Source organism: Neoarius graeffei, chromosome 11 (assembly GCF_027579695.1).
Source record: "Neoarius graeffei isolate fNeoGra1 chromosome 11, fNeoGra1.pri, whole genome shotgun sequence".
Taxonomy (NCBI): Eukaryota; Metazoa; Chordata; class Actinopteri; order Siluriformes; family Ariidae; genus Neoarius; species Neoarius graeffei.
Window position 1 is genome coordinate 40,167,942 of NC_083579.1, and position 13,193 is coordinate 40,181,134.

The following is a 13,193-nucleotide window of genomic DNA, read 5'->3' on the forward strand; positions in this document are numbered from 1 at the left end:
CGAAAAACATTAAGCATAAAATTTTGACCTGTTTCCACACATGCTGTTAAAATTTGAGGTCAATTGAACGAGAATTGGCAAAGTTATTAGATTGTGAACTGATATCACGTTTTTTTGAAACACCCTGTATTTTATTGAACCAAGTTGACATTCGATGTCCAGGTTTTTAGACATGGGTGAAAAATTCTGGAGCAAACCTTCACTAAGGCGTAGCACCAAGACGCAGTTGCATTTGCGCAATATCTGATTTGTTACTTAGTGCATAATAAATGTCCTCATAATGTTGTCATTTATATTGGATTAACTGCCACTCTTGCCCCTTTTCCACCAAAGCAGTTCCAGGGCTGGTTCGGGGCCAGTGCTTAGTTTGGAACTGGGTTTTCTGTTTCCACTGACAAAGAGCTGGCTCTGGGGCCAGAAAAACCGGTTCCAGGCTAGCACCAACTCTTTGCTGGGCCAGAGGAAAGAACCGCTTACGTCAGCGAGGGGGGGCGGAGTTGTTAAGACCAACAACAATAGCAAGACCGCGAAAGGTCGCCATTTTTAAGTGACAAGAAGCAGCAGCTGTACAAATGCGAAGTCATCCATTGTTGTTGTTGTTGTTGCTGCTGCTTCTTCTTCTCCGTGTTGTTGTTGCTTCGATGTTCATGCCAAGGTTTATGCAAACGCAGCGACGTAACGACGTGTCTTCCCTTAGCACCGCGAGCTATGGAAAAGCAAACTGGTTCTCAGCTGGCTCGCAAGTTGAACGAGTTGTGAACCAGCACCAGCACTGGCCCCGAACCAGCCCTGGAACTGATTTGGTGGAAAAGGGGCATCTGTACACTATATGGCCAAAAGTATGTGGGCCTTCCCAGAATTGTGCCACAAAGTTGGAGGCCCAGGATTGTTTAGAACAGGGCTGTTTCTAGTTATTGAAAAGACCAGGGACTGAGTGAAGTTTTCCTGGAGCTTGTATTCTTTAAGGGAGATTGGCATCGATAGGTTGGGGAGGTTATAACTAGCTTTCCAAGAAATATGATCACCCACACACACACATTCAAAGGTTATGACATCTTTATTACTGGTTTTTGCACTGCTTTTTTTAAATTTATGGTGTTCACGTCAGTTTCTGTCTTATTATTATCAACAACATTCATAATGTCTCAGGAAACTGAGGCATGTGCCAATTGACTATAAAATATCACAAGTAAAATTTATCATTAGCTTAAATTCTCACTCGCATCTCTCATGTAAGACCATAAAGACTCACATTCTGAGCTCCATGATGATTATATTACAACATTCAAAATCCCAGATGACATCCCATCTCACAAGACTATGATCATATAAATGTCTTCGAGGTTTCTCACACACATACAGTAAATACCATTTTCTCCAGTGCATCCAGGCTCAGTTGACTGTAGCAGCTCATTTGTGGTGTCTGGACAACACAAATATGTGTTGACATTAATATTGCGTGTCAAAAAAAGGCTATTTTATCCCTATATGTGACTAATATGCCAAAGGCTGGCTATGGTATGGAGGTCGGCTGGTTCTGTGTAAGCTACATGTAGCATTAAAACACATGATTAAATTACTTCAGGGCAACTGTTGGTGTCTACATGAACACAAATTGTTGTTGACCTGTTAAATAAACTTAGTCGGGGCAAATAGACCACCACTGTAGATATTCATTCAACCACTCGGCCTTTTGAGCTTTAATCTTTCGCCTTGCACACTAATCATACAGACCCTACGCTGTAAATTCAACATAACCAGGCTACATGGAGCAGGTTTTGTGAATCAGTGTATTTCGATAGGTTACATCGTTGATGCAGTGTATATACACCGACGGTTGATGATTGATTGATTTACCATCTGCTTTCATCTTGAAAAATCCAACAATAGTGGATTCCCCCCCCCCCCCCCCCCCCCCCCCCCCGAAGTCATCTTCCGACCTGTTCTGAATGTTGTCGTTCTGTTGGCGGTTACCAAAATTTTGTATGTACACTGTGCAACGCTCAATTATGCCCCCCACCCCCAATCACCCCTCCATCTTCACACACTGCAAGTCAAGTTCCGATCTGTTTCAGTCAGTTGTTTTCTATTAATCTCTTCCCTTTTTTGAGGGCAAAAATACCTGGGGCTAGACTCAAAATAGCCAGTGCTATAGCCCTGAATGATGGGGCCTAATTACAGCGCTGGTTTAGAATGTCTTTGTGTGCTGTAGCATTATGATTTTCCTTCACTGGAAATGTGAGTCTGCTCCTAGGCACCGAAGCACAAAGCAAAGTCCATAAAGACATGGTTGGTTTGGAAGCACTCAGGTGGCCTCCACAGATCCCTGATCTCGAGCACAATGATGAATCGGAGCGGCATCTGCACGTCAGCCCTCCTCTCCTGACACGAGTGCCCGAACTCACTAAGGTTCTTGTGGCCGAATGGGCAAATCCTCACAGCAACAATCCAAAACATAGTGGAAAGCCTTCCCAGAAGAGTGGAGTGTGTTGTATCCGTGAACAGAGTGCAAACTCCATATTAATGCTATGCCTTTGGAATAGGATATTCAACAAGCGCGTACCGTATGGGTGTTATGGTCAGGTGTCCACACATTTTGGCTGTATAATGTATTAATACGGGCGGCACGGTGGTGTAGTGGTTAGCGCTGTCGCCTCACAGCAAGAAGGTCCGGGTTCGAGCCCCGGGGCCGGCGAGGGCCTTTCTGTGCGGAGTTTGCATGTTCTCCCCGTGTCCGCGTGGGTTTCCTCCGGGTGCTCCGGTTTCCCCCACAGTCCAAAGACATGCAGGTTAGGTTAACTGGTGACTCTAAATTGACCGTGAGTGTGAATGGTTGTCTGTGTCTATGTGTCAGCCCTGTGATGACCTGGCGACTTGTCCAGGGTGTACCCCGCCTTTCGCCCGTAGTCAGCTGGGATAGGCTCCAGCTTGCCTGCGACCCTGTAGAAGGACAAAGCGGCTAGAGATAATGAGATGAGATGTATTAATACAGATTAGATTTGATCTAAGTACTTACAGCATGGATATGATTTATTTAAATCTACATGACCTAGATTATGACTGAATTGGATATTAGACCATGCGGGGGGGGGGGTCTCACTGTTAAAATGGCAGGTATTTGTGAAATTCCCAAAATCATTTTAGATTTTTTCCCCCTACCTTTTATGTGATATGGCAACGAAAAAAAATCAAAGTGAAATATACACAGAAATATTTTCGGGAAACACCTTTCCAACCATGCATATAGCGGCATCTGTTTTGACAAGGTAATACTTTGTGCTGTGCTGGAATATGATAATTTCGATACTTCTGTACATTTTTACACTATATTTATTGGAAAATGAGATGTTTTGCTTTAATTTTACACCCTCAGTGTATGTAAACCCTGTCTGTCTGTCTCTTTTTAGTGTTTGGCATTGGGTCATGTAACACTCGGTCCAGAGGAGGTACAGAAGCCTGCACGCGCTCTCCTGCTGGGAGCGCTGGAGACCTCTAACCCTCTACTACGCTGTGCGGCTGCTGAGGGTTTAGCTCGATTCGCACAGGTTCTCGGTGACCACAATGCAACAGTTTCTCTCAGCCTGATGAACTTTGATAAGTGAGTGTTCGTGGAATCCTCAATTTATTGTTGCATTTCTTAAACCTTGTTCTGTACCATGTTCTTTCAAGCCTTTAGAACAGCTTGACTTCTCACGGTCCCTTAAGATACAAGGAAGAAATGCATCAAGACTCTTCTCTGTACTAGATTCCAAGTGCTGGAATGATCCTCAGCCCTGTCAATAACTACTGACAGCTAGTGATTTTGCCGCCTATAAACACTCCATCACAGTGGTTTTATCAAACAATTCAAATTTTCCTTGTATTTTTATTTACTTTTAGTCACTGAGAAAAGCGATGTTTTTAGATGACAAGAATCACATTTGTGTTGTGACAATAGTCATTGTGTACTACAACCCCGATTCCAAAAAAGTTGGGACAAAGTACAAATTGTAAATAAAAACGGAATGCAATGATGTGGAAGTTTCAAAATTCCATATTTTATTCAGAATAGAACATAGATGACATATCAAATGTTTAAACTGAGAAAATGTATCATTTAAAGAGAAAAATTAGGGGATTTTAAATTTCATGACAAGAACACATCTCAAAAAAGTTGGGACAAGGCCATGTTTCCCACTGTGAGACATCCCCTTTTCTCTTTACAACAGTCTGTAAACGTCTGGGGACTGAGGAGACAAGTTGCTCAAGTTTAGGGATAGGAATGTTAACCCATTCTTGTCTAATGTAGGATTCTAGTTGCTCAACTGTCTTAGGTCTTTTTTGTCGTATCTTCCGTTTTATGATGCGCCAAATGTTTTCTATGGGTGAAAGATCTGGACTGCAGGCTGGCCAGTTCAGTACCCGGACCCTTCTTCTACGCAGCCATGATGCTGTAATTGATGCAGTATGTGGTTTGGCATTGTCATGTTGGAAAATGGAAGGTCTTCCCTGAAAGAGACGTCGTCTGGATGGGAGCATATGTTGCTCTAGAACCTGGATATACCTTTCAGCATTGATGGTGTCTTTCCAGATGTGTAAGCTGCCCATGCCACACGCACTAATGCAACCCCATACCATCAGAGATGCAGGCTTCTGAACTGAGCGCTGATAACAACTTGGGTCGTCCTTCTCCTCTTTAGTCCGAATGACACGGCGTCCCTGATTTCCATAAAGAACTTCAAATTTTGATTCGTCTGACCACAGAACAGTTTTCCACTTTGCCACAGTCCATTTTAAATGAGCCTTGGCCCAGAGAAGACGTCTGCGCTTCTGGATCATGTTTAGATACGGCTTCTTCTTTGAACTATAGAGTTTTAGCTGGCAACGGCGGATGGCACGGTGAATTGTGTGCACAGATAATGTTCTCTGGAAATATTCCTGAGCCCATTTTGTGATTTCCAATACAGAAGCATGCCTGTATGTGATGCAGTGCCGTCTAAGGGCCCGAAGATCACGGGCACCCAGTATGGTTTTCCGGCCTTGACCCTTACGCACAGAGATTCTTCCAGATTCTGTGAATCTTTTGATGATGATATGCACTGTAGATGATGATGATATGTTCAAACTCTTTGCAATTTTACACTGTCGAACTCCTTTCTGATATTGCTCCACTATTTGTCGGCGCAGAATTAGGGGGATTGGTGATCCTCTTCCCATCTTTACTTCTGAGAGCCGCTGCCACTCCAAGATGCTCTTTTTATACCCAGTCATGTTAATGACCTATTGCCAATTGACCTAATGAGTTGCAATTTGGTCCTCCAGCTGTTCCTTTTTTGTACCTTTAACTTTTCCAGCCTCTTATTGCCCCTGTCCCAACTTTTTTTTTTTAGATGTGTTGCTGTCATGAAATTTCAAATGAGCCAATATTTGGCATGAAATTTCAAAATGTCTCATTTTCGACATTTGATATGTTGTCTATGTTCTATTGTGAATACAATATCAGTTTTTGAGATTTGTAAATTATTGCATTCCGTTTTTATTTACAATTTGTACTTTGTCCCAACTTTTTTGGAATCGGGGTTGTAGTATCTGTGTCGGTATTGTGCATGTGCTATCTAGCCAAGTGAGATTTACACTTCATAAAAGTATCACTGACAAGCCATTTTTATCCCCCACTGGCCGAGAGGCTCGAAGGGGGATTACGTCGTGGTGATGTCCGTCTATCCCAGGAAGGGTAACTCGCCTTCTGAAATCAACTCCTCTCACAATTTCGTTCAATTTAGTCACATTTTACCAGAGTTATGGCCTAGCTGCCAGCGGGGGATATTGTGCTCTCAGAGCACTCTTGTTATTAATTTGACATTTTTTACATATTACCCACCCAAATCATGAGATCAAGAAGAATGTTTTATTTACGCTGAGATGCAAAATGCTGCATTCTGGATCACTCAGAATGCACTATTTTGCATCTATATTTAAAAAAATTTTGTAAAATTTTCTGGGGGAGGGCCACCTGGACTCCTTTTTTTTTTTTTCTTTCTTTCTTTCGATTTATTTTTTGTGTGTCACAGTTGACGGCATTGTTTACACTTTGGGTCTGCCTACTACTCTTTTCCAAATGCCCCCTACTCCAAAAGTTATTGACAGGGCTGAATCTTCCCCTGGGTGTCTGAACAGCTGAGTCACTCACTGTCTTAACTGTCTCTTCACCAACCATTTAAATTAATACAAATTTAATTAACAAAAAAAGGGATCGTTTGACTCGTGTGTTTTAATGCTGTACCTTTCTAACAGGGTTTTTGGCATGATTTGTGTTCTTAGACACTGACTTAATTACATTAGCATTTGATGAAGATGGCATTGTGCTTCTGTAAATTGCTTTAGATAAGGGCATAAACTAAATTCTGTAAATGTTACATGTAACTAAGGGAGGTAATATGATGATCTTAGATAGCGAATAATGGAAATGTGTCCATAAAATGTTTTTTACATAGAGATCGTGATACTGTCATGCTCAAACACAGCATCCCGGGTTGTCTTATGAACCAGACTTTATGCGTCAATTCAGCTTGCACTTTCTTGCCCAGACACACGAACAAACCAGTAATAACCAAGAGTAGGCATTTGCATAGATTTGCTTCCTCCTTGGTTTGTTTAGTAACACAACAACGTAGTGAACAAGTTACTGGTTATATGGAATTGCTGGATTCGACACAAAGCCTGTGCTTTGAGGCAAGTGGGCTTTGTAGGCAAACATCAGTGTTTAAACCTGAAGCGGGCAGCTACAGGAAGCCAGTGGAGGGAGCGTACAGTGTCTTGCAAAAGTATTCATCCCCCTTGGTGTTTGTCTTGTTTTGTCACATTGCAAGCTGAAATTAAAATGGATTTTTGGGGTGTTGGCACCATTTGATTTACACAACACGCCTACAAATTTAAAGGTGAACATTTTAAAATTTTTATTTATTTATTTATTTTTATTGTGACACAAGCCATAATTAAGATGAAAAAACAGAAATCTGGAGTGTGCATAGATATTCACCCCCCCAAAAGGCAATACTTTTGTAGAGCCACCTTTTGCTGCAATTACAGCTGCAAGTCTATTAGCTTAACACATCTAGCCACTGGGATTTTTGCCCGTTCCTCAAGGCAAAACTGCTCCAACTCCAAGTTAGATGGGTTGCATTGGTGTACAGCAATCTTCAAGTTATGCCACAGATTCTTAATTGGATTGAGGTCTGGGCTTTGATTAGGCCATTCCAAGACATTTAAATGTTTCCCTTTAAACCACTCCAGTGTAGCTTTAGCAGTATGTTTAGGGTCATTGTCCTGCTGGAATGTGAACCTTCGTCCCAGTCTCAAACCTCTGGCTGATTCAAACAGGTTTTCCTCCAGAATTGCCCTGTATCTAGTGCCATCCATCTTTCCTTCAGTCCTGACCAGCTTTTCTGTTCCTGCAGATGAAAATTATCGCCACCACCATGCTTCACTGTAGGAATGGTGTTCTCAGGATGTTGGGTTTGTACCACACATGGCATTTCCCATGATGGCCAAAAATATCAATTTTAGTATCATCTGACCAGAGAATCTAATTCCATGTGTCTAAGGAGTCTGCCACATGCTGTTGGGCAAACTCCAAACGAGTTTTCTTAAGCAATGACTTTTTTTTCTGGCCACTCTTCCATAAAGCCCCGCTCCGTGGATTGTATGGCTTAAAGTAGTCTTATGGACAGATACTCCCATCTCCGCTGTGGATCTTTGCAGCTCCTTCAGTGTTATCTTTGGTGTCTTTGTTGCATCTCTGATTAATGCCCTCCTTGCCCGGTCTGTGAGTTTTGGTGGTGACATATTCTTTCCATTTTGCTATAATGGATTTAATGATGTTCTGTAGTTTGGGATTCGAAGTTTGGGATATTTTTTTATCACCAACCCTGATCTACAGTACCAGTCAAAAGTTTGGAAACACCTTCAAATTCGATGGTTTTTTTTTTTCCCTACATTGTAGAACAATACTGAACTCATCAAAACTATGAAATAACATATGGAATTATATGGTAAACAAAAAAAAAAGTGTTAAACCAACATGTTTCATCTTTTAGATTCTTCAAAGTTGTCACTATTTATTTTGATAACAGCTTTGCACACTATTGGCATTATCTGAACCAGCTTCATGAGGTAGTCACCTGGAATGCTTCTCAATTAGCAGGTGTGTCTTGTCAAAAATGGAATTTCTTGCCGCCTTAACGCATTTGACACCATCAACCAGTAAAGAGTAAATAATAAAAATACAGTAAATAGCCCTGTTCGACAACTGTAGTAATCCATATTATGTCAAAAACCACTCAACTAAGTAAAGAGAAATAACAGTCAGTCATTACTTTAAGACAAGAAGTGTCTTTTAGTTAATTAAAATAAAGAAAAAACATTGAGTTTGAAGGTGTTTCCAAACTTTTGACTGGTACTGTGTACTTCTCCCCAACTTTGTCTCTGACCTGTTTGGAGGCTCCTTGGTTTTCATGTTGCTTGCTTAGTGTTGCAGAGTCAGGGTCCTTCCAGAACAGGTTGGTTTATACAGACGTCATGTGACCAATCATGTGACACTTTGATTGCACACAGGTGGATCTTAATCAACTAATTATGTGACTTATGAAGTGAATTGGTTGGACCAGCTCTTATTTAGGGGTTTCATACGAAATGGGGTGAATACTTATGCTCACTCCAGATTTCTGTTTTTTCATCTTAATTATTGTTTGTGTCACAATAAAACAACAATGTGCACCTTTAAAGTGGTAGGCATGTTGTGTAAATCAAATAGTGCTAACCCTCCAAAAATCAATTTTAATTCCAGCTTGTAATGCGACAAAACAGGACAAACACCAAGGGGGATGAATACTTTTGCAGGACACTGTAACAGTGGGGTAGTGTGGGCGAATTTCAGAAGGTTGAAATCGAGGCAGAATTACAGTAGTCCAGTCCCGAAATGACGAGATTGAACAAGCATCTGAATGGCCTGTGTGGAGAGAAATGGACGAATCCTTCTGATGCTATAAAGGAGGAATTGACATGAGCATGACACATTAGCACTGTGAGGGGGAAATGGACAGTTGATTGTCCATGATTATCCCAAGTTTGCATGCACTGGCTGAAGGTGAGATCAGAGTGTTGTCCAAGGAGATCACAAGATCCTGGCATGGAATGAAGAGCAGTTCTGTTTTGCTGGGATTAAGTTTCATCTGATGAGCAGTCATTCATATCTGCCAGACATACTGAGATGAGAACGGACACATGAGTGTCTGAGGTAGGGAAGGAGAGGATGAGTTGAATGTCAGTGGTATGAGAACCCATGTGAGGACATAACCTCACCAAGAGATAGACTATAGAGGTAGAACAGAAGAGGACAGAGTACTGAGCCTTGGGGGACACAACTGGAGAGACTGCATGGAGCAGATGTGGATCCCCTCTACGTCACCTGATATGACCGACCTTCTAGGTAGGAAGCAAACCATTGCCATGATGTGCCACAAATTCCAAGACCTTTGAGGATGGACAAGAAAGTCTTGTGGATGACTGTGTCAAATGCTGCTGAAAGGTCAAGGAGGATGAATTTTCCTGACAATTCTAAAGTGGTTGATCCTCATTACGACTTGGCAAGTCAAAATATTTTTCTAAAACTCCCATTCCTCAGCTGTACCGAGAATCTGAGAGAACTGCAAAAACCAAAATAATGAAAACACAACTCGCTAAGAATGTAAAACCAGCTCGGCTAATGTATTCAGTATTTTAACATATTGCATATCAATCACTTCTTCATTTATTGCATTTTAAGTGCTGAAGACACGAGTCAAATTGATGTACGTTTTATTTAACATTCTTAAAATACAGTATCCATGCTTGACTTTCATTTTAGAAATAAATTTTTACATTTTGTTAGTAAGTGCACTTTATTAAAATTGGCTTGAAAAGATGTTTTTGCCGATGTGGTTCTTTTTCTTTGAGAATATATTTCCTTGTAAAGCTGTATTTTCCTCTATATGGAAATTTAGTTTTGTGATTAAAATAGTGGATTGTGGTTCAGCCTGAAAAGATGGTGAGAGGAGATTATTATTATTATTATTATTATTATTATTATTAATAAAAAAAATTTTGGGGCCAGATCTTGCACCTCTGCATGTAACAGTATGCAGATATTAGATTTCCATGTAATATTTCTCTGTGAACAACATAGAATAATACATGTTCATGCTGTACTTTTGTGCTTGTCAGGCTTTCGTCTAAACCGGGGAACAGGGCCGCTGCGCCCTCTTACTCTCGGCGTGCGCCCCCTTACCGAAATGCCGATTGAACCCCAAGTCACACTTAGGCCATGCACTTATATGCTACTGCACAACATGCAATCTTTCTCAAAACGATCTTTTCTCCGTGAAAACATCCCAGCAACACCACGTGACAATGTGTCTGATCATCAAATACGTTATAATTACTCCAAAAATATTCCAATCGTAATAGATACACCGCCAGACGGTGCAAAAACAATCCGAATTGGCGTTTTCCAGACTGAGGCGCCATGTTGTTTAGTTGTTTACTTGTCGCGGCTGCTCTCGCGAGATTTGACATGGGTTACATACAAGGTCAGCTGACTTGCAGAGCGAGATTTCTCGAGACTGAATGACCTTTCACCCACCGACACGGGAGCTTTTGATAGAAGTAGTTCGTGAGTTGTTTTTATTGACACTTGGGCATTTAAAGATGTCATCCCGCGGCACGAAACGGAAGAAAGCCAAAGACTGTCCGGGGCAGAAGATGATTACTTCTTTCTTTTTCAATGTTGACAATTTGTTACAATTTCCCTCTCAGATAGCCTCAGAACGTCCCATTGTAGCCTCAATTTTTCAAAGGCTTCGCACAGCGGGGGGGGACAACCGGCACCATCCCCCCGTCACTTTGCTCCCTCGCCATGGTGAGCGCCCTCATACTAAATTTTTCTAGAAAAAACCCTGCTTGTCACCATTTAGATCACTTTCCAGACTTCTACATTACTTACAGTCTTGTGGTACATTTGGACGAGCAAGTCAACTTATGATAACCTCATATGTTGAAATAATGAAATTTTCCAACTGGTCCAAAGGTCTCTATACATCTCCGATGATACTCCAGTTTCCTTTCGTACATTAGAGTTTTAAAAATGATCTCTATCACTATGAATATCTTTATATGCCCATATTCATCAGATTTCTGAACCTGTAAAGAAGCCATATAAAGGTGAGATGTTTATTCCTGCAGGCTGAAGGCAGCAAGGGAAGCTGTCTTGCGGACGGGACATGCCCTGTCACTGGGGGCACTCTATCGTTACCAGGGAGGCATTAGTTCAGCCAAACATCTCAGCGCTTGTGTGGGGGTCCTTTTCACACTCTCGCAGGACAACAGCTCACCAGACGTCCAGGTGAGACAGACCTCCATGTTTAGTCTGAAGTTTAATGTTTTTCTTTTGGGCTGGCAGTTTGTATTCAGATGTGTCCTTTTGCATACTGGGTCTAATGTTTTTACCAGTTCACGTGATGTAACATTCGTTAATGGATGCTTTGTCACTGTGTGTGTGTCTCAGATGTGTGCTCTCCATTCTTTGGCCATGGTGGTGGACCAGGCTGGAACTCTGTACCACAGTCACATGGAGGCCAGCTTGTCTTTACTTTTGCGACTGCTTTTCACCACACCACACACTCATGTGGAGGTGCAGCAGAGCCTGGGGCGCTGCCTCATCGCGCTCATCACATCACTGGGTCCTGACCTGCAAGGTACGGACACCCGTATCAGCTGAACTTTCCTATGGTGCTTTCTCTCTTAATTTACTGATCTACACTGTATCAGAATCATGTTTATTGGTCAAGTATGTTGACACACACGAGGAATTTGGTTCCGGCAGTTGGTGTCTCTTCAGCGATACAGGGGAGGAAAAAAAAAGTGTGAATATATGTATGTGTAAGATATGTAGTATAAAAAAAATTGATACATGTATATGTAATGTACAATATAGACATTATGCAATATAATAAATATGCAATCTACAATAACTATTATACAGTGGGGAAAATAAGTATTTGATACACTGCCGATTTTGCAAGTTTTCCCACTTACAAAGAATGGAGAGGTCTGTAATTTTTATCGTAGGTACACTTCAGCTGCGAGAGACAGAATCTTAAAAAAAAAAAAAAATCCAGAAAATCACATTGTATGATTTTTTTTTTTTTTTTTTTAAATAATTAATTTGCATTTTATTGCATGAAATGAGTATTTGATCACCTACCAACCAGCAAGAATTCTGGCTCTCACAGACCTGTTAGTTTTTCTTTAAGAAGCCTTCCTATTCCTCACTCATTACCTGGATTAACTGCACCTGTTTGAACTCGTTACCTGTATAAAAGACACCTGTCCACACTAGGGATGGCAAAAACTAAAAAAAAATCTTGACCAACCACCGAGCCTCATTAGCCGGTTAAAGTCGGTTAACCTAGGAGTTTAAACAGGGATGCAAACGGCGCGCCTTTTGGCGGATGCCGCCTTTTTCACGGCTGAATCGTGCAGATCCGTTTTTTTTTTTTTTTAGGGGGGGCGTTGGAGTGTCTGAATAATTTCATCAGAGTAAATTCTGTATTAAAATTACTAAATAAGCAAATGCCGTTATAGTCCATGAAACATAGGAAGTATGAGAAGAAAACAGTAAATCAGAAAGCTGCGCACGTTTTCGCAGAAGCTGCCCAAATGTGCACAGCTTTCTGATTTACTGTTTTCTTCTCATACTTCCTATGTTTCATGGACTGTAACGGCATTTGCTTATTTAGTAATTTTAATACAGAATTAAAACTTTAAAAAAATTAAACACTCTTAAAAAACAAATTTCTCACACTGTGTCTCTGCTCGCAGCGCGCGGATGGGGGAGGGGCTGCTCGCTCTCTCACTCTCTCTCTCTCTCTCTCTCTCTCTCTCTCTCTCTCTCTCACACACACACACACACACACACACACACACACACACACACACACACACACACACACATACATACATACATACATACATACATACATACATATATATATATATATATATATATATATATATATATATATATATATATATATATATATATATATAGAGGAAGGGGCTGCTCGCTCTCTCACACACACACACAGGAGGGAGGGGCTGCTCCCTCTCAGAGAGACACA

At 41.2% G+C, this 13,193-nt stretch overlaps 1 protein-coding gene across 4 annotated transcripts in view; it reads left to right on the forward strand.

The window, feature by feature from the left end:
- Positions 1-13,193, forward strand: part of heatr5a (HEAT repeat containing 5a) — a 175,946-nt gene that overhangs the window by 84,200 nt on the left and 78,553 nt on the right. For all 4 annotated transcript variants that reach the window (XM_060933915.1, XM_060933916.1, XM_060933913.1 and 1 more), the window contains exons 18-20: positions 3,408-3,598; positions 11,257-11,416; positions 11,579-11,768. In XM_060933915.1, coding sequence (XP_060789898.1) covers positions 3,408-3,598; positions 11,257-11,416; positions 11,579-11,768 — 541 coding nt within the window. The remainder of the gene's footprint in view (positions 1-3,407; positions 3,599-11,256; positions 11,417-11,578; positions 11,769-13,193) is intronic.